Source organism: Anastrepha obliqua, chromosome 5, assembly GCF_027943255.1.
Source record: "Anastrepha obliqua isolate idAnaObli1 chromosome 5, idAnaObli1_1.0, whole genome shotgun sequence".
Classification (NCBI taxonomy): Eukaryota; Metazoa; Arthropoda; class Insecta; order Diptera; family Tephritidae; genus Anastrepha; species Anastrepha obliqua.
This window is the reverse complement of record NC_072896.1, coordinates 122,634,942-122,661,137: the sequence shown is the minus strand read 5'-3', so window position 1 is coordinate 122,661,137 and position 26,196 is coordinate 122,634,942. Positions and strand designations below refer to the sequence as shown.

Genomic DNA, 26,196 nt, shown 5'->3' with positions numbered 1-26,196 from the left:
AATTTGATTGATAATGCTAATATGCGGCTTTATTGAAATTTATTGAAATACTCCGTGCTAGAAAAATAGAAAGAAAAAACACATACATGTATGCATACGTAAAAAAATACAAGTATATTTTATCTGAGGCATATAATAAATGAATAAGTATTAAATATTTTAGAAAAAAATTAAATATCACACGCATTTTTTGTATTTTCACGGATTTACTCACATGCATACCCACTCGTATGTTTTTGCGTTTTATAAAATGGGAAACAGATTGCTTGTAATTGTGGTGCATTACATACGAGTATATATTCGGTTAAAATAACACTTATGTTATAAAAACATTTACTACACGCAGTACACACTTACAACTGTGCGCAATTGTGGGCATTAATATTTGATAGACATTATTAATGGGGAAACACTATTGGTTAGCAAACCAGAGTACTCTTTTCAAATAATCACTAACAAAAACTCGTGAATAGCTGCTTTGCGCACTTAATATCACACACACTTTCATGCATACACACATAGCTAACTGCGGTGGTATTGTGCTGGGTGAGAGCGAGCGGGGGAGGGAAGGGGCAGTATGAAATATTACACTATTTATTATTTTAACTGTCACTCGGCCGTGTATTCCGTCTGTATGTGAGTGTGTGCTCACTTTCATGCATGCATGTGCTTGTTTGTGTGCTTCCCATTTAATATGCCACTACTTTAATTGTTTGCAATCATTTAATGCTGCATGCTGCGCCAATGTTAGTTTGGGAATTTAATTATGTTCATAAATTATAAATTATTTATTTACTTTACACTAAAGCGGCTTTTTCTACGCAGAAACTGTTTTGAGGTTTTCGTGTTTTATTTTTATTTTTTTATTTTTGTTTTGAGTTCAGTTAATAAAGACAAATGCATGTTAAATATTTATGTTTTAAGTAAATTAATGAATTAAATTAGTTATAAAATACAGTAAATATTTTCACTAATATACTGGGTGCGCCAAGTGAAGTCCAATACACTCGCCGTGTCACAACGAGGTCATTTATGGGATAAGTAATTTTTTTATAACATTTTGTGCTTGTAATATTCAGTTATTTCAACTATACTTATGTGTGTACAGTTGGATATGTGCAGATTATAGGTGTAAATAATTATAAACAATAAACTGCTTTATGGTGCTTTTTAGAGCGCAGTTTTAAAGTTCAGCAGTTAAAAAAAGATTTGAAATAATTTCGATACTTACATTGGAGCAACCTGCCAAAGGCTCGAGCCTGAAAAAAATTTGAGGCTAAGAGCTGACAATATTTTGTTTTGCCTCGTTTTTTTCGCTTTGACGCGTTTCCATATGTTTAACATTTGTCCGCTAAATAATTTTTTTCTGTTGGGAAGAATTTTATTAAAAATACAATAGTTAAAAAAAATTATATGGCACCATAATTCGCCCGCGTCTTTCAATTTACTTAAAATACATAACCTAGGAATCTAAAACCTACAGATTCTATGTTTCTTATTTTAAATGGAGTTTAGGCTCACCAGGAGTACATGATTCTGGTATGGGAGGTTGGCCTAAGTCTTGTAAACTTATGTCGTTTTCTTGGTTAACAGTGCTCTAAGCTCTGATGGACTTCTTTCGATCTAACAAATATTTCAGCGAGTTCTTTCGTTAAAAAGTTGAAATTTCATTGAATCGGCTTAAAAAACATGCATAAAACACCAAATGACAGAAAAAGTTTTTCGATAGAAAAATGGTAGAGCGTATTTTTGCCAAGAAAAAGCGTCACATAAAAAACCATCTGCCGTTTGGAGTCGGCTTAATACTGTAGTTCTTCCATTTGTGGAACAACATCGAGATGCACAGCACAAAATAGGAGGAGGAGCTCGTTCAAACACCCAATAAGGGTGTAAGCACCAATTAAATATATATATGTATATGCATGTGATGGCACACCCTGTATAATATTGAAATTTGTGTGCGTTCGATTTTTTCACACTTTAATGCTCCAGCATAATTTGCATGAAATAGTTTTACATAAAAACTTATATTTCAATTTATTTTAAATATTTAGGTGATATGTATTATTTTATCAGAAAAATAATAAAAAAATGGTAATTGAAAATATTTCGCTTGAAATATATTATAAATAAAAACTTTTGAAAAAAAATCACGTTATTGAACCAGTAAAGCAGGTGTGTGAAAATCTAAGCTCGCGCTCAGAGTAGGGGAGGGGGCCCAGTTGTGACGCAGCTAAATATTTTTGACATGCGGTATGAAAATGACAGTTTGAGCCCTGCCAATCATGTTCGTTTGACGTTCAGCAGTTTTTGTGCAGACACCAACGTTAGTAGTCGCATTGTGTATACACGCACCAAACATCGTGTTGAAAATCGTGCGAAAAAGTTATTTTGATTTTTTTCAAAGTACCAAAATTTTGTGAAATTAACAGTGAAAAGGCGAGTGTAATGCATCAAAATATTGTATTTGCCGTATATTTTGTGATTCTATATGGATTTATGTGATTATGTGGTGTCTATAAAAAACTTGCTTGTCATACACAAAATAGCATCGTGACCCGGTTGTGACTCAGCGGGTGGCCCAGTTATGACGCACCTTTTTTTTGCACTACGATCATATCATCATTTGCTTAAAGCTGTTGCCGCTGAAATTGACCGCTGCCAACTCGATCAATTGCAACGTATGCAAGCGTCCAGTTCATTTGAAGTGCGCCAACATGCAGGCAAGTTATTTCACTTGCAAACACTGCGAAAGTGACGTGGACGACGACTAGGAATATTTAGATGACGATGATGAATAAAAATCGTTGTCATTTATGGCCATTGAAGGACATTTTCTTTTGTATTTTTCATTATTTTTGCCATTGAAAGCCTTCAAAATAAATAAATCATTAAATCACAACAATTGGTGTGACATTCCTTTCATATTTTCTCATTTCCAGTAAATTTCTTGAGGTGCGTCACAACTGGGCCCCTTTTTTTTTGTCCTAAAAAAAGGTATCCTGAAAAAATTTGTTCCAAAATTTTTTGAGTAACTCAAATAAACATACTTTCTTTGGAGAAAAGTTGCATTTGGTTAATAGTTAAATGTTAAACTTCTTCATTTTTCAATTTGCGGAACTGAGGAAAAAATTTTAATTTTTTTCAAAACCCGCATCACAACTGGGCCCCCTCCCCTACAAATTGCCCATTGTAAATACTCTCGGTGAGTGGCGGTGGGATTCTTTTGACAAATCAATTTACTGTTAACCCCCTGAATACTGCAGGTGTACTTGTGAGTGCTCATTATGTGAGTGCTCTCATTTCCCTTATATTTGGCGGGCTAGTGAAGAACCGTGAACCCAAATGTGTGAGTCGCGTTGACTGCGCAGAGCTGGTGGCTAGCATAGAAAGTGTTGAATCAATTCCACTTTTTATGCATCTTGGGAGATTCTGCTGAACGTTAAATAGATTTTGTATGCAATAGCATACAATCTAGTGATAATTTAGTTCGATCTCAAAACATCGTCTACCTTTTTTTTATGTTTTTATTTAGCTTTCGTCATAATAATCTTGAAGTTTCATAGTAATTTCGTTTATTTCCCAGATAATGTGAAAAAGTTATCAATTCGATATTGATTTTTCTCAGTATTTATCATAAGGTGACAGGTATTATAGGCATACAGGTATTGGTCTTGTTCACTTGCATTACTGAGTCCGATTTAGCATTTTCAAACGCTATTCTATTCCACCCAATATTAGCACGTTTTTTATTTCAATAACATCCATGTGAATCTCACTTTGTTTGAAGAACTATATTCAAGTCTTCCTCTTTCTGCCCAGGATACGTGACGTTTTTTCTTTGGAAGCTTTAATGAACGTAAATCCTAATATTTTTTAATACAGATTTCACTTTAGGAAATGGATGGAAGCGGCCCAGCGCAAGAACCGGCTAGAAATTTCTTTACGGAAAGCTGGTCATTGCTTTGCTTTATTGTTACTCTGAGGAAACGCAAAAAATCTCTAATGTGAACGAATGCTATGCTATGTCTCTAATGATTCGTTTACAGAAGCGAGAGGTATTGCGCTCGAAAGAGAAACCCTCACGCTAAACAGCTTATGATTTTTGGCTTTTGACGCATGCATCGTAGTGATGAAAGTAATGCATTATCTATATGCAAGATAAAAAAAAAGGGTTTTTAGAACTATTACTGCTGGAGATCTTAATCCGAAGTGTTTTCGTGGTTAAACTATGCCCAGACGTCTGCTTAGCGGGCGATTGCTATTAGGAAATGCCATGTTTAATGCCCGCAATGAGCTCTGTATACAGGCCAAGCGAATGCTAATTACGCAGAGACTCACTTTGCTCCGGCGTTCTGATTTCGCTTAAACTTAGTATAAGAGCGATAAAATTCCTCACATAGCAGTCGACAACCCCTCTCAACGAGATAGCTGAGTCATTTAATTTAAGGTAACATGGGTTCGTGGCCATTGTGACACTGAGAGTAACTGTAGAGCCGATGATTTAGCGAGACTCGGCACCAAGTTGAGTGATGAGTACACAGACAATGACATAGGCATACCCTTACACATGATGCATGACTGCAGAAGCTGTCTAGATGAGGAACCTCCTGTGCCAGATGTGGATGGACCATTTTAAGTGAACAATTTTTTGATGCATTGGAATATCTCAGTATTGCAAAAATCAGGGATCTTCCAAAATTTCGGTAAGGTACACACTGGTTTTAGAAGAGATAAGTAGAAGTTCCCCATCCGGCATCACTATGGGCTATGAACTTGCGTGGATAAGCACTTCAACCCAACCTAACAAAAAGATTTTTTTTTTTTTTTTTTTTTTTTTTTTTTTTTTTATTTCCATTATAAATTACGATCTGTTAATATTAACAATAAGTAATTGGTGTTAGGGTTTGGAATTAAAATGTCCCTTCCCTTTGAAAGAGAACATTATTGTCTTTGGTGGTATTTAGTTATAATTTTACTAATACATAGTTTTCTATAATTTTATATTATTATATTTTATTTTATATCACAGTACGGGCAAGATCTGTGGGTGTTTTGCGCTTTAGTCTTCTTGGTTTAAGTTCCATTTCCGGTATCAGTCTCATCTCATGGTTTTTGTGCTCTAATAGTCGCAAGATGTGCTATTTTATATCACAGTACGGGCAAGATCTGTGGGTGTTTTGCGCTTTAGTCTTCTTGGTTTAAGTTCCATTTCCGGTATCAGTCTCATCTCATGGTTTTTGTGCTCTAATAGTCGCAAGATGTGCTTACTGCTGCTTCTTTTTACTGCTTCAGTGACAGTGTCTATGCCGAGGTCGCGGTGAATATCGTCATTTTTTATGTACCAATTTGCGTTTGTGATGGTCCTTAGCATCTTAGATTGACTTCTCTGAATGATTTGTAGGTTTGATTTACTGGCAGTCCCCCAAATTTCTAGTCCGTAGGTCCATGTCGGTCTGATTCTTCTTCTTAATTGGCGCGATAACCGCTTACGCGATTTTGGCCGAGTTTAACAAAGCGCGCCAGTCGTTTCTTTCTCGTGCTAACCGGCGCCAGTTGGACACACCAAGTGAAGCCAAGTCCTTCTCCACCTGATCTTTCCAACGCAGAGGAGGCCTTCCTCTTCCTCTGCTACCACCAGCTGGTACCGCATCGAATACTTTCAAAGCCGGAGCGTTTGTATCCATTCGGACGACATGACCCAGCCAACGAAGCCGCTGGATCTTTATTCGCTGCGCTATGTCTATGTCGCCGTAAAGCTCATACAGCTCATCGTTCCATCGCCTGCGATATTCGCCATTGCCAACGTGCAAAGGTCCAAAAATCTTACGCAGAATCTTTCTCTCGAACACTCCAAGCGTCGCTTCATCGGATGTTGTCATCGTCCAAGCTTCTGCGCCATACGTTAGGACGGGCATGATGAGAGTCTTGTAGAGTGTTAGTTTTGTTCGTCGAGAGAGGACTTTACTGCTCAGTTGCCTACTTAGTCCAAAGTAGCACTTGTTGGCAAGAGAGATTCTACGTTGGATTTCAAGGCTGACATTGTTATCGGTGTTAATGCTGGTTCCTAAATAAACGAAGTCTTTTACAACCTCGAAATTATAACTGTCTACAGTGACGTGGGTGCCGATACGCGAGTGCGCCGACTGTTTGTTTGAAGACAGGAGGTACTTCGTTTTGTCCTCGTTCACCACCAAACCCATTCGCTTTGCCTCTTTATCCAGTTTGGAGAAGGCAGAACTAACAGCGCGGTTGTTAAGGCCGATGATATCAATATCATCGGCATACGCCAACAATTGTACGCTCTTATAAAATATTGTGCCTGAGCGATTAAGTTCTGCGGCTCGTACGATGCTCTCCAACATCAGGTTAAAGAAGTCACACGACAGTGAGTCACCCTGTCTGAAACCTCGTTTGGTATCAAACGGCTCGGAGAGGTCCTTCCCAATTCTGACGGCGCTGCTGGTGTTGAGCAACGTCATCTTACATAGCCGTATTAGTTTTGCGGGGATACCAAATTCAGACATAGCGGCATACAGGTAACTCCTTTCCGTACTGTCGAATGCAGCTTTGAAGTCGACGAAAAGATGGTGTGTGTCGATTCTCCTTTCATGGGTCTTTTCCAAGATTTGGCGTATTGTGAATATTTGGTCGATGGTAGACTTTCCAGGTCTGAAGCCACACTGATAAGGTCCAATCAGTCGGTTGACGGTGGGCTTCAGCCTTTCACACAATACGCTCGCTAGAACCTTATAGGCGATATTTAGAAGACTAATCCCGCGGTAATTGGCACAAATTGCAGGATCGCCCTTCTTATGGATTGGGCAGAGCACACTTAAATTCCAATCGGCAGGCATGCTTTCATCCGACCATATTCTGCATAGGAGCTGATGCATGCACCTTACCAGCTCCTCGCCGCCATGTTTGAATAGCTCAGCCGGCAGTCCGTCGGCGCCCGCGGCTTTGTTGTTCTTTAGCCGTGCTATTGCTATTCTCACCTCGTCATGGTCGGGTAACGGAACTACAATTCCGTCGTCATCGATTGGGGTATCGGGATCTTCACATTCTCTATGACATGCGCAGCTGTCACTGTTTAACAGGTTCGAGAAGTGTTCCCTCCATAATTTAAGATTGCTCTGTACGTCAGTCACCAGATCGCCGTCTTTGTTCTTACAGGAAAACGCCCCGGTCTTAAAACCTTCTGTAAGCCGCCGAACTTTCTGGTAAAATTTTCGGGCGTTGTTCCTATTGGCCAGCATCTCAAGCTCTTCGCACTCACGTATTTCGGCCTCTCGTTTCTTCTGTCGGATAATACGTCTCTCTTCCTTTCTCAGCTCTCTGTAGCGATCCCACATGGCTCGCGTTGCGCCCGATCGCAGCGTGGCTCTATAGGCGGCATCTTTTCTTTCGGCGGCAGCATGACATTCCTCGTCGTACCAATTGTTTTTTCGGGCTCGCCGGAATCCGATTTCTTCTTCGGCGGCGGTACGTGGGGAACGAGAAATGTTGCTCCATTGCTCGCGCATGCCGGTTTGTTGGGCAGTGCTCTCCGAGAGCAGGAGTGAGAGTCGAGTGGCGAATCTTCTGGCTGTCTGTTGTGATTGCAGCTTTTCGATGTCGAACATTCTTTGCGCAGGTAGATGTACGTTTTTTGCTGCACAGAGGCGGGTGCGCAGCTTGGCTGCAACAAGGTAATGATCCGAGTCGATGTTGGGTCCTCGGATCGTACGTACATCTAATACACTAGAAGCGTGTCTTCCATCTATCACAACATGATCGATCTGGTTTCGCGTTTTCCGATCAGGAGACAGCCAGGTAGCTTGGTGTATCTTTTTATGCTGGAATCTGGTGCTGCAGACTACCATGTTTCGGGCCCCGGCGAAGTCGATCAGCCTCTGTCCGTTACCGGATGTTTCGTTGTGCAGGCTGAATTTTCCGACTGTAGGACCAAAAATTCCCTCCTTGCCCACCCTGGCGTTGAAGTCGCCAAGCACGATTTTTATGTCGTGGCGGGGGCAGCGCTCATAGGAGCGTTCCAAGCGCTCATAGAAGGAATCTTTGGTCGCATCGTCCTTCTCTTCCGTCGGGGCGTGGGCGCAAATTAGCGATATGTTGAAAAATCTGGCTTTGATGCGGATTGTTGCGAGACGCTCGTCCACCGGAGTGAACGACAGTACTTGGCGACAAAGTCTCTCTCCCACAACAAATCCGACACCGAATTTGCGCTCCTTTACATGGCAGCTGTAGTAGACGTCGCAAGGTCCTATGGTTTTCTTACCTTGCCCCGTCCATCGCATCTCTTGGATGGCAGTGATGTCAGCCTTTACTCTCACGAGGACATCAACCAGCCGGGCAGAGGCACCTTCCCCATTAAGGGACCGGACATTCCAGGTGCATGCCCTCAAATCGTATTCCTTATTTCGTTTGCAGGGGTCGTCATCAGTGTTGGAAGTTCTCATCCGAGGCTTTGTTGCTGTTTTCATTGGGGGGGCTTTTTAAGTGGCGGGTCCCAAACCCAACGCACAACCAGCTATGCTGGGATGCTTCGCCTTCTCACGTTAGCTCACTCCCGAACGGGTGTTCGGGAGCTAACCAGAGGATACGTGGGCTAATCCCGGACGTTGTGAGCTGCTTGAACCATATGTAGAAGAATCGTCCTGGCCACTCCCAAGTGAATGGCGATCAGTAACTTTCCCCACTTGCGTGGACTTCTACACATGGAACCATCCTCCTGTCGGTCTGATTATTGATTTGTATATCATTTGTTTATTAAGTAAGCTTAGGGTGGATTGTTTTCCTAGTAGCCAGTAGAGTTGTCGGAATTTGTTTTTCATCTCGTTTCTCTTGTTTAGTATGTGTTTTTTCCATGTGAGTTTTGAGTCAATCGTTATGCCTAAGTATTTTGCACTTGAGTGTATTTTTATGTCTTCCCCGTTAATTTGGATTGGATATCTTGCAGATTTTCTCTTCGCGTATATTACATGTTGTGTTTTGTCTTTATTGACCTCAATGCCCCATTTTTCAAACCATTTTGTTGTAGCTGATAGCGTATCTTGCAGTGTTTTTGTTGCTGCTTCTTCATTGTGGTTAGCTGACATTAAAACTGTGTCGTCTGCAAATGTAGCTATCATTGATCCTCGAGTAGTTGGCGTTGGTATATCTGCTGTGTATACTAAGTATAGTATGGGGCCTAGTACGCTTCCTTGAGGTACACCAGCAGACGCCGTCAAGATAACAGAGCACTCATCGTCATATTTTATGAAGAAGTGTCTATCAGTCATGTAGCTTTTAAGGATATTAAATATGTTAAGTGGTAAAATGGTTTTTAGTTTATATAGAAGTCCTTTGTGCCATACTCTGTCAAAAGCTTTCGCGATGTCCAAATACACGGCAATGCAATATTTCTTCTTATCGAAGTCGTCTGTAATTTTGTTGACTACTCTGTGAATCTGTTGCACTGTTGAATGTTGTTTTCGGAAACCGAACTGGTGTGAGGGGATAGCGTCTTTTTGTTTTAGAATCGGGGCAATTCTGTCAAGTAGTAAAAGATTGTGACGTATTATTCCTCTTCTAAGCCGGACTGTTAAATGTTTCTGTTTTGGTTGAAATTCAGTTTACACATCGCCTTTGGTGGTGGTGGAGGTGTTGTCTGAGTAACACAGTCCAGATCGAATCAGCTCAAAAGATGCCATTTTGAACCACCACTTAGTCCATCTTGATCGGATTAGGAATCTGCTTATGACGTCTATTTACTCTCTATGCCGTCTTTTCTGCTATTGTTGAAAATCGAGAATTCCCTCAGCATTCTATGTCGTAAAGCTCCCAGACTTGGGCATGCGCACAGAGGGTAAAGGACTATTTCCTTAGATTCTTCTTGGTTCTAGCTTCTACATCCATCGTCATTGCCTTCCTGGTATGGTCCCTCAAAGGCCAGGTGCCGGTTATTGTTGACGTATTTCTAAATATATCTGCTGGGGCCTTTCTTAACAATACGTCAGTTCTGGATTTGTTGAAATTGGGCAACGTTTATTTAGTTATTTTGGAATAGCGAGAAGATCTCCCTTTTGCGTATGCCTAGGGGACAGCCTTTTTTACTTAAAAAAGTGGGTTTTACTTAGAAAAATATTAAGGGATTTGGGGTAATCAGAGGACCGAAAAAATGATGGTTTTCAACAATTTTTTTGCTAGTCAATTATAAATATGAACATAGCATTAATACATCGTGTTTCGGCTTGACTTTAGCAAAATTAAAAAAAAAAAAATGAATATTGTAAAAGCCCTAGAAGTCCCTCGCGGTGATCATCACAAGTCCTTGGAGTTTCATCTAAAAATAATCGGGCAAGATAAGGATAGGGTTTAGCGCTAAAAAAAAACACTTTTTTTTTGAATTTTTTTACAGAAATATGGCTTAAGATACTTTAATAAAATCAGTTGCATGTTATTGTACATCTTTTCAATAAGTTTTTAAAAAATATTAATAATAAAATATTGACAAATAAGCCCATGACAGAGTTTTTTTGGAGATATGTTTTTCGAGAGGTGCTCTGCGGTGCCAATCGGCATTCGTCATAGAATCATCTGAAACTAAAAAAGTCGAATTTTTCAGTTAAAATATGACGTAATGAAAAAAATAAAAAAAAGTGGGGGAGGTATTTTTGATTTAGAAAACGTGTGCCAAATTTGAAAAGAATCGGTTGAACAGTTTGGGAGTTGTGATTGGCACCGACTTTTAAGAAGTCGTTTCGGGAAAAACGCGTTTGAAAAAATGACTCTGAAAAATTATCGATGCTCCGCATTCGAGGTAGAGTGCCTACAAAGGCTATAACTTTGAGAGTTCTGCTCCGATCCACTTAAAATTTTGACACAACATTCTTGAAATGATTTACTATAAGATGAGTGAAGAAAATAAATTTCGATTTTGTGATCACCAGTTCAAAAAACATAGTTTTAAGAAAAACGCATTTAAAGTTTTGCTACCGAGCGCCCGATTGCCCTTTGTTAATTGTTGAATAACTCGAAAAATTTTATTCGGATTCAATTCAAATATTCACACAATATTTTTAAGATATTATATAATAATTTAAGAAAATTCAAAAAAAAATCCAATTTTTTGAAAATTCTGACTACCCCTAACCCCTTAATCTAAAATATGGTGCACACGCCGTTTCTTGCAAAACAAACATTGTAAACAAAATTTTGCAAACCGAAACTTGACAACTGAGGTTTTTGTGCTTTTTACTTTCTGTTTTTCTTTTAAAAAACGGTACTTTCCTATATCTAAAATAGCAACACAATGGCAATGAGGCTTGAAGAAAAGCTACAAACTGTTATGATGGACAAAACCCAAAGAAATTACAGCAGCTTATAATCCATTAAAAACATAAATTTTTTCTCAGCAGATATTGATTTTAAGTCCTTCATTTTGAAGACTCTAAAATGTAAGCAGTTGTTATATTTATCCAAGTCGGCCCTAAGCAAGGGCAGCCACTTAATCTAACCTAACCTAAGTAGTTGTTACACAACTACACACATTTTTTGGAATTATTAAATCTGAGGTACTTAGAGAAAAATCTCCAAGATTTTTTCTTTTAAATTCTAGCCTAAAATGGTTTCTCTTTTTTTCCTGCATTCTCCAACACTGTGCGGCGGCCGCTGTAGAAACGCAGCCACACGCCACAAATTGACGGATGAGCTCAGCCAAAACAATGTTCACTATTTATCATTATAAGTTTTATACTCCATTTTTCTACAGTAATTTATTTAAATGAAACTATTTTAACCACAAATTTGATGAAATAGCATAACAACTGCATGAATAACTCATTTATCCCAATACTCTCAACTGTACATATATTTGCATGCCGACCAACTAGAAGTTTACGCACTCACAAAATGGGAGAAAAAACTAACGGATAAAATAGTAGACTATTTCTTTGTTTTGCTTTGCTTTTCGTGCTGCTCACAAAAATGCCTCACAAACTTTTTTAGATAACCAAGCAGGGGGAAGCAGCGAGAGCAGCAGCAGCACATGAACACGAACTCCGACGTAACTCCACGCCAGTTTAGGTGTAATTGTGCGTATGTACAGGCAGGAGAACACACGCATACTTACATATAACAAACGAAAAGAGAGCCACCGACAGTAACACCAAATAGTAAATACCAATAAATGCGTGTACTACTTAACTGCGTTTCCAGATATATTTATGTACATAAAATCAAAATTTAGACATTTGCTTAAGTGCCATATCAATAAATATTCAATATTTTTATAATTTATACACTTACTATGAATATTTATAATGAATTTACATAAATTTGTAGTTTGTAAGAATGAATGCTTAAAAAAATAAAGTCAAAAGCAGATAAAACTTAAATATTTTTTCTTTTAAATACTTTTTTCAATCTTCTTTTGCTTCCTGCTCATCTGACCAAATTTCGCTGTTTTCACTGCGTTTCGTTCGTATGATGTAGGTTACGCCAATTTCTTTGAAGTTCAGTTTATTGAATAAGGCGAGTGAGGCTGAATTGCGGTCACTTATCATTGTGCCGACATCTCCGCCAGCTACGGCGATTTGGCGCGACACTTGATGCACAATTGATCTGGCAAGACCACGTCCTCGATAAGCCTCTTTGACATGCAGCATGCCGAGCAATCCCAAATTGCATCTGGCGGAGAGTAAGTGGGTGTTTAGTATATTTTTTCACAAAAAATTAAAATTATGAGAGTTGTGAAAAAGTAAGTCAACAAACCTTATACACCAGGCGATTAATTCTCCAGTCGATTTCAAAGAAATTCCAATATTACAATTGTAGGTAATGAGCCGTTTTATGAACTCCAAAGTGCCATTGCCGTGTGAGTACCAAATATTATCTACAAGTGCAGCATCTGCTATCGTCAGCGGACGGAATTCATATTCTGGTGGGAGGGTACTAAAATTTAAGTAAGAAACAAAAACGTTTGGATAGAGAAAACATAGTATTTTATAAAATTATCAATTAAAGACAAAGACGCGCGAGTTACATATTCAATTTCAAAATTAAATTCACACGGTAAAACAGACGAAATTGATGATTTTGTAAATAAAATAGTGAACAGCAGGTAAATGTAATTGGAAACGCATTTCCTGTTTTGCAACAGTTGACTTACTTGAAAAAGTGTGGGACAGGAAATGCGGAATAAGATATTGGCAACAAATTTTGTAAAAATAAATATTAAATGCAGAATAAGCAAATATATATGTACGTTAGCTTAAGTCTAATTGTAATAATTGAAATTATAATAAATCAGTTGTTGAGAAGCCCTTCAAGCAAAAAGTTGTCTTTATTCTTTCATTTATTTTTTTTCTCAGCCGCTTGAGCAAAATATTAAATTGGCGCAGTCGGTAGGATCCTTTAAAAAGTAAAAGGATCCAGTGATACGTAATACGTGCGGTGAATAAACTAAAATTTTTTATAACACCCAAATCGTAATCCTGCGAATCCGTAGCCAACTCAGGAGTTGACCGGACCCTCCAGGGTATAACTTAATACACGTATAACCTAAAATATAAAGTGCAGTGAACATTGATTCAATAAAAAGAACAAGTGAACACCACTAAAAAATAAAGTGCAGTGAACATTGATTCAATAAAAAGAAAAATTGAACACCACTAACGATAAAAGTGCAGTGAACAATTCTTCATTACAAAGAACAGTGGACACCACAAAATATAGGGTTATTCAATAGTGCAGTGAATACACAGAAATTCGTGTACTAGCCACTAAACGATATTCAAGTGAAAAGCTACAAGAAAAGTACAAAATTAGGCAAGCCAGGCAGAACGAATTTGATAAAAGAAGGATGGAGCAGGCCCAACAGGAAATGGCACCGGTAGATCTGGTAGAGCAGCTCGCACGAAGGGAGCAACAACTCGAGCAGCTAAGATTGGCCTACCTAGATCTACAACAAAGGCAACAACAAGATCAACACAGACTGGACAGAACACTGAAGAACATCAACCACCTTCCAGCATTTACAGGACACGGAGACACAACAATAAACTCATTCTTCAGCAGCGTGGAATATTTATTATCAACGCTCGAAGATGAAGGACAGAGAAAAGAAGCAGTACGGACCATATATTATAAAACAATACAAGGAGAAGCCAAAAACGCAATAATCAACATCCCGGAACCGGACAACTGGAAATTAATAAAAGACACATTGAAATTGAGGTATAGACCAGACACGGAGCCTCACGAAATCTACAAGCAAGTGGCCAATCTACGAGTCAATACGGTGAGTGAGTTAATTACTGTAATTCAGAATATTAAGTATAAAAGTGACGAGTTAATTGTATATTATAATGGTGAACTTGGCATAGACTTGACAAACATAGACAGCTTGTTAGTGAATACTATAAAAGAGATGACCCAAGGGACATTACTCGACAAAATTTACGAACAAAGACAATTAAAAGATATTTTGTATATAATGAATCAAAGAAGGTTTGAAGACACGTGCATAAGACCCGAATACAAGAGATTCGGAAGAGAAGAAAAACATAGGGGACAATTTCATAATAAAACATCGTATAATAATCAGAATAGGACATATAATAATCAAAATAGGGATGAAAGAAATAACCGACAATTTCAAGAAAGAAATAGGTGGACTAATGATTTTTATAGGCGCGAAGAGCAAAACGCTTTTAATAATCCCTTAAATAATTCGGGAAGATACAGATTCCAAAATGACGCACGAAATAATAACACCCCAAGACAGTTCCAACGTGTGCCACAAATGGGACACGCTAGGCCGTATTCCAACCAAGTTCGCTGGCAACCGCCTAGACAAAACCGCATGGAACCCATGGAAGTGGACAATATTGAAAGGTGTTATAACAATCCTCGAGTGGCAGGACACCCTAATCATAAGTTTGGCCAAGATCGCTTAAATTTAGGTAGGCAAAGCCCAGAAGGACCTGAAATTAATAATACCATTTTTTTTACGAGGCAGCCACTGAATGCCTGCCAAAGATAACATTAAAGATCGTAAATAAAGAATACGTAGCACTAATAGATACAGGTGCCAGTTTTAGTTTAATTAATAAGGAAATAAATGATTTTGATATACATAAACTAAAATATCCCATAACATTTAGTACATTAACAAATAAGGATACAATAAATTATGAAGTGCACACAAAAAGCCCGGAGCAATTTAATTTACCTAACAATGCCAGGATTCGTTGGAAGATCACCCCATTAAAAGGGAGAACTTATGATTTCATTATAGGTATCGATATATTAAACTTTTTAAATGCCCAAATAAATATAGAAAAAGGACAAATAACACTAAATGGAAAAATATCTTATTTTATTAATAACCCATATAAATTTAATCAAATTTACATGCTTGAAACCAGTGATCCTAAAATCGAAAGGCTTCAATTAAATCATTTAAATAATGAAGAACGTGGTGAAATTATAAAATTACTAAACCGATATAACAAGTTATTGTTTAGAGAAGGCGATTTATTAACTAATACAACAGAAATTCAGCATGAGATAAAAACCATTACGCAAGAGCAAATCTATTCAAAGCTATATAGATACCCACCTCAACATGAAGCAGAAGTAAGGAAACAGATCAGAGAAATGGAGGAACAAGGTATAATTAGAAAAAGCCATTCAAGATATGCAAGTCCACTTATAGTCGTACCCAAAAAAACGGATAATTCAGGCGAAAAAAAATATAGAATAGTTGTCGACTATAGAAAACTTAATGAAATAACCTTAGACGACAAATATCCTTTACCCAATATAGACTCAATTCTAGACAAATTAGGTAGAGCGCAATATTTTACGACACTAGACTTAGCGAAAGGCTATCATCAGATTTTAGTAAAAGAGGAAGACAGAGAAAAAACTGCCTTCGTAACTCCTCATGGTCTATATGAATTTATGAGAATGCCATTTGGTCTTAAAAATGCACCAGCCACATTCCAACGGCTGATGAATGAAATCTTGAGAGATCATATTAACAAAACCTGTGTAGTATACTTAGACGATATACTAATCTTTAGTACTTCTTTAACTGAGCATATTAAAGCAATAAGAGACATTTTCGAAATTCTCGAAAGTAAAAATTTGAAGATACAAGTTGACAAATGCAATTTTCTTAAAAAAGAAACAGAATTTTTAGGGCACATTTTAACAAAGGATGGCATGAAACCAAACCCAAATAAAATTACAATTATCCAAAATTTAGAATTACCCAAAACCGAAAAACAGATAAAAAGTTTTTTGGGAATAACAGGTTATTATCGCAAATTCATAAAAGATTATGCGAAAGTAGCCCAACCGATAACAAAATACCTAAAGAAAGGCGCAAAAATTAATGTAAAAGACCCAACATACATTGAAGCTTTCGAAAAGTTAAAAACATTAATAAGTACACATCCTATTTTACGTTATCCCGATTTCAATAAACAATTCACATTGACAACGGATGCATCTAACTATGCGATTGGTGCAGTACTATCGCAAGAAGGTCACCCAGTGTGCTACGCTTCAAGGACATTAAATAACCATGAGAAAAACTATTCTGCAACGGATAAAGAATTCCTAGCAATAATGTGGAGTGTAAATTATTTTAGGCCTTACATATATGGTAAAAAATTTAAAATCCTTACTGATCACCAGCCAATTAAATATCTCCATTCCAAATACAAAGGAAAAGACATGTCACCCAGACACCAGCGATGGCTATTAAAATTAGGTGAATACCAATTTGAGATAGAATACCTAAAAGGAAAAGAAAATAAAGTGGCAGATTTTTTAAGTAGACTAGAAAATAGTGAGGACACTATTTCAGAAAAAGCGGGGAGTGAAAATACCATGGTAGAAAATACCAATATTTTAAATTTTTTTTCAGTTAACAATATAGAAGATGATGTTACAATGGCAACAGTACATTCAGCCGAGGAAGAATTGGGTAATCATTTTTTTATAAAAGAAGAAATTGTGAATAAGTACAAAACCCAAATAATATTAACAAATAACAAAACGGAAGAATTTAAGGAAATACATGGGAAAAGAATTATTTTTATTGCAGAAAGTGACTTTAACCTAATGGGAGACATTTTTAGAAGATACATTTCAAAAGGGAAAATAGGGATATTTTCGGAACTATCCGAACACAACTATAATATAGTACAAGAAAAGCTTATAGATATGTATTCAAACGATAGCCAGATTAATTTTACTAAGTGCACCATGAGAGCACAGGACATTGAAACTGAAGTGGAAGCAGTAAAACAAATATCACTGTATCATGTAAGAGAGAGTATGCACTCTGGCATACAAGAAACGTATAATAAAATCAAAAATATAATATATTTTCCAAAACTCATGGAACTCATCCAAGTGGTAATTAATCAATGTGACATTTGCCAACAAGTAAAGTATGAACGACATCCGATTAAAAATAAATTTCATTACACAGAAACTCCTTCAGATAAAAACCAAATCATACATATGGATACATACGTAATCAAAGGATTTACCTTTTTAACGACTATAGATAAATTTTCAAAATTTGGAGCAGCGTATCCATTGAATGACAGAAATCATATGACTATAATAGAAAAACTAGAAGAACATATCACTAAAATAGGAAAACCAGATAAAATAATAGCAGACAATGAATTTAAGACAATAAGGATAAGGGAATTTCTAACAGAACAAGGAATCGAGTTACATTTATCTAAGCCCAACAGCCATACAGGAAATGCCGATATAGAAAGATTTCATAATACGATGGCAGAAAAGTTTAGGATTTTGTACCAAACTAATAAAAATTTACCTATCCAACAATTAATTCAACGAACAATCAGAAATTATAACGAAAGGTATCATTCGAGTATTAAATGTGCACCAAAAGACGTTCAGGAAGGACGTTTAGATCTAGGAAAAATTAAACAAAACTTAGAAGAATGCAAAAGAAAGAAAATTGATAAGCTTAATTTAAAAAGAGAGGACTATAAAGAAAAAAGACGCGAGGGATTCATAAAGAACTACAAAGCGGTTAGGCACAAAGAACAACCTAAATATAAAAAAGGACTGTTAAAAAATATTCATCCATGCAACATTAAAAGACAATATAAATTTACAGATAATGACCATACTGATACTAATAATGACCTCGACACCGACAATTAAAGGAGAACTGACCACAATAGAGTTAAAAGACCAAACAGGATTCACGGACATTCAGTTAGGACTTCAGGAAATAGTTAAGGATACAGATATAGTACTCCATATAATTGACGTTAAACAAATAGAAGATATTATTAATGAAATGACAGATAATATTATACAAATAAAGACAATTAACAAAAATGTATTACAAACAGAATTATTAGAAGCGAGAAATAAGTTAATGACATTAATACCAATAGAAAAAAGACATAAGAGAGGACTTGTAAACGCAATAGGTACTGTAGCAAAATGGACATTTGGCACAATGGACGATGACGACAGACAGGCAATTCAAAAACATTTAACACAAACGGGCGAAATGTTGAATCAACAAATACACATAAATGAACATTTTAATTTGGCAATGAAACAAATAAGAAATATTGTACAAGATGATAGGAAAGAAATTGAAAAAGGACTTAACAGTATAAATAAATTCATAGACGAAGAAAATCAACAACATATGTACTTACAACAGATGACAAAAATTCAGTTAATAAAAAGTAAAATAGAACAAATCCAAGACAATGTAGTCGCAGCCAAATATGGTCTAGTTCACCCAAATATTCTAACAAATGAGGAAATTACCAATTATAACATTGATTTCAATAAATTAAAATATTTACAACTAGGAATAGCAACTTTTAATAATACCTATCTAATATTAAGCATTAAAATTCCAAAATCATTCATACAAATAAAAATAAGAAAAATTGTACCACTACCAAATAAGAATGGAAAAGAAATAGAAGCAGAAATAGAGGAAGTTTTTACTTATAAAGATAAAATTATGAAATTTGAAGAAAATAAACATTTCAGACAACTAAAACCCAGCACTCATTGTATAATAACGAAAAATTGTAAATTAATATCAAGTAAAGCATTAGAAATTATAGCACTAGACGAAAAAACAGTTCTAGTTAAAAATGCATTCAATTTATTTGTAAATAACACATGTAATAAAAATGACACTGTCTTAAACGGAAATTACGCAATCCAATTTAACAATTGTTCAATAAAAATTAATGATTATTATTACTCTAATTGGATTGAAAAATTCGAAGGAAATATTATGAGATTGCAATATGACAATATAAAAAATTTTACAGAAAAACTTACATTCGAACAAATAGATGAAGAGAATAAAATAAATTTCAAAAATATATCTAATTTGAAAATTCATAACAAAATCATATACGGGTGTAATTTCTTTCTAATTTTAACAATAATATTAATAATTGTCATTTGGAGAACAAAACTAAAATATATTAAAATAAATCTAAATAAAAGAATTCAGGAGAATTCTAATCTAAAGGGGGGAGAAGTTACATATTCAATTTCAAAATTAAATTCACACGGTAAAACAGACGAAATTGATGATTTTGTAAATAAAATAGTGAACAGCAGGTAAATGTAATTGGAAACGCATTTCCTGTTTTGCAACAGTTGACTTACTTGAAAAAGTGTGGGACAGGAAATGCGGAATAAGATATTGGCAACAAATTTTGTAAAAATAAATATTAAATGCAGAATAAGCAAATATATATGTACGTTAGCTTAAGTCTAATTGTAATAATTGAAATTATAATAAATCAGTTGTTGAGAAGCCCTTCAAGCAAAAAGTTGTCTTTATTCTTTCATTTATTTTTTTTCTCAGCCGCTTGAGCAAAATATTAAATTCGCGCTTTCTTAAACTCAGCCAAAATCGCTTAAGGGGGGAGCCTCATGTATAAGCCTCAAAATCGGTCAGTTTTTAAACATATTTTTAGAGGTGATAAAATAGTTATATTATTTTGAAGCTTTAACACAACTTTATTTAATCTTTCGAACCAAGTTTCTCTATTTATTACTCTTAATCTATCGATCTGAAACAAAAAAATGAAATTGGTTTTTTTTATAACATATTAAAGGAAAGGATGAACCTATAAAATTAAAAAAACAAGTATACAATTAATTACAAAATAAGCTTTCGAAAAAAAGTCAGAATTTAAGGCTATTTTATTGACATTTTTAACCCCCAAAAAGTAATTTATCAACACGAAATATTTGAAATTTTAGGTCTATCATTCCGAGTTTAATTGAGTTTAAAGTTTGAGGTCTATAATATTGGGAATTTCCGCCTGAAAATTTTACAGTATATTCTTAAGACGCTATATTTTCAGATTATCGAAAAACAAAAACCTAGATGAGGCTCCCCCCTCACGGGTACCCGGTGGTTTAAAAATTTAATAAAATTGATTTTTTGTTTTCTCGTAGGTAACTAGGTAACTAACAAAAAAAAAACAACTATTTAACCGAATCGTCTGAAATTTTTACATGTTGTTCACAAGATCAATGGTTATCGTCCGCACTAGAATCATATTATTATTTCAATTATTTCGTATTTTTTTATTAAAAAACTGAAGGAGAACCCAGATTTTTAGAGTGTCAAATTCAAAACCGCGCGATTTTGTCATTTTTTTTTTATTCCCGTACGGGGCATAGCTACACTCGTCCTGATTAATATTTTTTTTTTGTTTTTGCGTTTCAGATAAATAGAAGAGCCAATATGAACAACACCGTCCAGCTCCAAAATTATTAATATTAAAAGAAAAATTTTTTTTGTTCATTTTTGTATGTCAAAGAAGTTAAATATCGCTTTTAATTGTGAAAAAAAATTCCTGAAAATACCCTAAATTTTGGAGCACTAGATCACCGGGATTCCTTAAGCGGTTATCGTATCAATCAAGAAGAAGAATAGTGATACATGGCGATTTTGGTAAGAATGTTGAGGCAAACTAACAAAAAACAAAGAAACAGAACTCAAAGCACTGGACTTAGAGCATCACATTGCTGTTGTTCTGGGAACTTTTTGATCAAGGTGATATACTTGGCCTTGACGGCAGAGTAGCCGTGCCATGCATTTCCTAGTATACATACAAATATTTAATAATAATACTTTTAAATTAAATAAACTTAATTTTAAATATTTTCAAAATAGTAAAGAGCTTGGCGAACATTAGAAAATTTCAAACTCGCAGTTACTAAATTTTTTTAATTCACTCACCTGACATCCAAATTTAAAATCTGCTCTCTGGGTATGTGTACCACAATCAGCCGAATTGTGTCAATGTGCAGTCGCATGTCTGCTAATATTTTTAAAACAGTTTCATAATGTAGGGCGGGCACGCCAGTCATTTTGTAGCCACGACTCCAGTCGAGTTGGGGCAAAGCAATTTTTAGTTCTTCCGCCGCATCCTCTGTGTCCAAAGCGTTAACCATCAACTGATAGCGATCCTGCAAAAGCACATACATTTTTTTTTATCACACTCTGTTCTAAAAACAGCAACAACTGTACATCTCATGACACAATTTTGCATGCTTTACCCAGTTACCGAAAGTGCGATCTGCTGTTTAGGGTGGTGGTCAAAACAGCTTAAGTAGCCTTAATGGATTCTTGAATTTTCATCCCAGAGTCATTCCCTCTCGTCTTTCTTTTTTCCGTGAGAATAAGTTGAGGGCTATGAATTTAGTGTTTAGTCGCTAATTTTAGTTTAAACTAACTTTTCTTCCTTAGTGGAAGTAAAATCGCCGAAGGTTTCACCATTTTCTATTGTTCCTATAAAGTTCCAAAAGGGGCTTCCTAGGGAGATATCTGGAGAACGTACTGTGAAAGTATTTCTGCTATGAAAAAACTCCTCATAAAAAACCATTCGGCGTTTGGCATCGCTTTCCATGCAGTGGGGAAAACCTTAGACTATCTTCAATAAATATCCTTAGTTCAATCCGTAGCTTCTTTATCGGAATCGGATTATTGTGAAATGTTATAAAAGTGCAAATTTTGTCAGCGCTTCCACGATATGGTTGATATCTCGTTAAGTATCGATCAAACAATTTAAGGGTTTATATACCTTGTGAGCCCGAAAAAATGGACGTTGTCATAATTTTTTTTAAATATGTTTTAGAACTTTTATTCAAATGTGGAATATATCATACTGAAGGGTAACTCTCGGAGAATACATTTTGGTGTTTTTATTTAAAAAAATGTTATTATTTATTGTTGATATCACCCCTCCCCCGAAATGCCGTGTTTTAGAAGAGGCTTGCGGTGATCACGGTAGCGCATGAGCAGCTCAACTGAAATCAAAAAAATTAATTGCTTATTGTAGAAAAATGTTTTTTAGTGAATCTGACCGGTTTATTTACCCAAAAAATTCGGATAATTCCCATGGCTTTTAAACGTTTGGAAATGGTTGATTGATCAACTCCCAAAGTTTTTGCAACCTCTTCTTGCGTTTGAGCTGGATCTTGATCGAGCAATTCCTCCAATTCGGTATCCATGAACTTTGGCGGCGCACCCTCGCGTTCTTCGTCTTCCAAGCCAAAATCACCACTTTTAAAGCGTGCAAACCACTTCTGGCACGTTCGCTCAGCTAGAGCATGCTCACCATAAACTTCCACCAAGATACGATGACTTTCGGCTGCTTTTTTCTTCATATTAAAAAATTCCCCGCAAAAGCACATTATTTGGCACGAAATTCGACATTTTCAAGTGTGGTAAAAATATTGTTGTTTACGCTTCAAATAAAAAACTTATACTGACGTTTGTGCCTTACGACAGTAGCTCTCCAATGAATGTTTGGAAATGTGGATCGATGGAATAATAATCAAGTTACGCCATCTGTTGTAAAACCGCACGAACTTATCCATAGACCATATATTAAAAAAAAAGTTTATGCAAATCGGTCAAATAGTTTTTGAAAAATAATGATCACCGCGACGGTAATTTTCAAAAAAACACGACTTCGAGATAATCGCGTCTAAAGTTTTGCGTGCACTTCTTCCAGGGTCTGTAACTTTCGTTCTAGTGCTCCGATCTTTGAATTTATATTTTTAAGATAATATACTTTTATATATTCTTACATTTAGAATACATAAAAAAATTTTCCATTTTTTAGTCCAACACATGGTATATAACCCCTTAAAGTTTACGCTCGTTGTCAAGGTGACATTTCACATTAAAAAAATTCGTGTGCTGCTTTTTGTTTGTTCAATTCCGTTGTGAGTTATAGGGTGTTAACAATGGAAGACAATAAAGAGAAAATTCGATACATTTTACAGTTTTTACAGTACAAGAAAATGCTGAACGCTGAAGATTTGAATGATGTTTATGGTGCCGATACTGCAACAGTTAATTACGTGCAATTTTGGTTTCGTCAATTTTTAATATTAAAGAAAATATCGATAATGTCGATAAAATCACAGAAATAATCGAAGTTGATCGGCATTTTAGTAGTCGTAGCATCGGTCAGGAGCTAAAGTTTTAAACAATTTGCGAAAAAATGTTACTATTTTTATTTTTATTTAGTTTTTTAATGTTTTTGTACACAGTCTAGACGATAATCGCGAGTCAATCGAGCATTGGCTTGTTGTAAACAAATTTAGTTTTATAATTTTCAATGCCAAGAGAGCTTTCGTCTATACACGTGCCTCAGATCCATGTATTAGTATGAAAATGGGTTCTCTCTGTGTATGTCGTCACGAAGTGAGTAAATAAGTGATAGCAGTCATCGAATCGGGCTTTTGTATTGTAAGTGTATATGTAGTTCTGTTTACAAATAGTACAAGGTGGTGAAAAATTAATCAATTTTGTTTTTGAATAACTCTTAAAAATTAAAAATAACTAAATAATATAATAAATTTTTTGAGATTTAAATAACTTAAAAAATGAAAAAATAAACTAAACAAAAAAGAAATGATTGTGAGTGATGAAAATATTTTGTGTTTTTACCTTTACGCAAATAAAAATAACTAAATAAAAAATATTATTTTATGTGATGAAAATATCTTAAAAAAAAAACAAAATAGCTAAATTAAAAAAAAAGAAATATTTTCAGTGATGGAAATATTTTTTTTTTACCTTTACGCAAATAAGAATAACTAAATAAAAAAAAAATTAATTTATGTGAAAACATTTTTTTTTTGTTTTTTTTTTTACCTTTTCTGCAGCTGTTTAGTTCACAATTGTCAAATATGATCGACGTTCGACGCGATTTGCAAAAATTATAAATCGTCCGATAGTGTAATTAATATTACGCCACCTTGTATAATAATAATTTCGTTACAATCTTCTTTTGTTCGCGTGTAGCACGCCTTGTCAATAGTTCCTGTACACATAAAGAGCGTCCAGTGACGTCACGGATATGTATGAGAACTGAACAATGAATTTGCACAAAACCTAACCCATACATGCATACATAGACAATAAATTCTCTCAATCTCAGATTACACTAGCTAACAGCCAGAAAACCCTAAGAACCAAATCATCCAATTTTAATATAAATTCGATCGCTGAGTGTGAAAATTTACATAATTGTTTTTCCGTTATATATGCGCTGACAACTCCCGGGCCTACAAAGAAAACACTTTTTTTGTTCAAAGCTAGTTTTATTCATCAACCAGCGTCGCTCAATCATTTCAATGCCACTTTTGTAGAACGATTTATCCTTTGCATCAAAATAGGCCCCAGTTTAAGCAATTTCTTTATTCGAGCGAAATTTCTTACCGGCCAGAATTTTTTCAGATCTGCGTTGTGCATCATCAGTGCCTCTACGACCACTTTCGGAGTCAGCAAACCATGGTTGTATTGTTGTTTCTGGAGGGAGCGTACTCCTCATAACACATTTAAAGACAAAATAACAAAATTTTTAGATACAAATACAAAAATCCCCCATTAAGTACACATGGGCGCGATTTTACATCCGCATTAGATGGTGTGGCTCTTGGGTAAAAAATCATTAATTGTATGTTGACCTGTGCTACCAGTTCACTCAACTACGGCATCGAAGTATTTACATTCATTGTATGCCACTCTTTCAACTTACCACAATGAGATACAGCCCACTGCGTCTCCACGCCTCTGGCAGCGTATAAACTTTGATATGTTCTTGGTGTGCTTTTCTCTCGAACCAGTTGATATAATTGTCTAGCGTCTGATAGCCCAGCATTTGAGTTAAGCCCTTGGCCATATACAGCGCGCGTAATGTTCTTAAGTCATCGATGTTATTTAAAATTACTAATTGTGCGCGGCTTGCCATTCCGCTGAATTTTTGTTTTATGGACAAATGTAACTACACTCTTTCAATTTTTGTTTGTAACTGAATCAAACTTGGCTACTTACAGAGTAAAGTTTTTCATAACAAAATCACTATCGAGAGAGGCACAGTTGAGACAAACTACTGCAAATTTACTTTGTAGTTGCCACTTGAATTGGTTTGAGTGCCGTAAGTTACATACATACATGCACATACATACATACATATGTACACACGTATTTTGCTTGTTGCCTTGCTACTTATAATTTGTAATTCGTGCAAGCTGAGACAAAGTGAGTGTAGAGTGAGGTGTAGTGAGAATGGGGCTCGAGAAAGCGTTCAGAGAATTATTTTAAATTTTTGACAACTGATTGATTAGCCACTACAATGATTTGGAGCGCTAGTGGACTTATAAATGGAATTTGGACGTAAATGAATGTTTGTCCAGGTTTAAAAAATAAATAACAAAAATTGAAACCAATGGAAGAATCTATTGAAGAAAATATATTAAAAAAAGAGAGGCCAGCGTTGTTCGAAAAACTTTTTGTTATCGGCCCTCTTAACTACTTATACAAAGTGGCACAAAATTAATCACCCTATTGCAAGATCTATAATTTCAGTGACCTAGGCAGCTGCAATATAATACAGACAAGCAAGGGAGCTCGTAAAGGTAAAAAAACAAAAAAAATTCCATCACTTAAAATCTTTTTTTTTTGTATAGTAAAAAAGTTATTCAAAATGAAAATTTGTTGATTAATATAGGGTGTGTTTTTAGCTCAATAAGAACTATCGATATCGATAACTACGGTAAGTAGATGTGGCAAGTCACCATGAATCATTTAACACCACAACAACGCTTCAAAATTTACTTTGATCT

At 35.7% G+C, this 26,196-nt stretch overlaps 2 protein-coding genes across 2 annotated transcripts in view; one reads left to right on the top strand and one right to left on the bottom strand.

Moving 5' to 3' along the window:
* The window catches only part of LOC129249155 (ethanolaminephosphotransferase 1), a 52,651-nt gene extending 40,274 nt beyond the window's left edge, over positions 1–12,377 (top strand). Inside the window, exon 10 of the mRNA XM_054888821.1 lies at positions 11,989–12,377. Within this exon, the coding sequence (XP_054744796.1) occupies positions 11,989–12,066 (78 nt within the window). The 3' untranslated portion in view covers positions 12,067–12,377. The remainder of the gene's footprint in view (positions 1–11,988) is intronic.
* LOC129249157 (uncharacterized) lies at positions 12,356–25,364 on the bottom strand. Its single transcript, XM_054888823.1, has 4 exons — positions 25,110–25,364; positions 21,293–21,522; positions 12,754–12,933; positions 12,356–12,669 (listed from the first exon to the last, which is right to left on the bottom strand). The coding sequence occupies exons 1-4, from the start codon at positions 25,320–25,322 to the stop codon at positions 12,402–12,404; spliced, it is 891 nt and encodes a 296-aa protein (XP_054744798.1). The 5' UTR covers positions 25,323–25,364; the 3' UTR covers positions 12,356–12,401.
* Between the last annotated feature and the right edge of the window lie 832 nt (positions 25,365–26,196).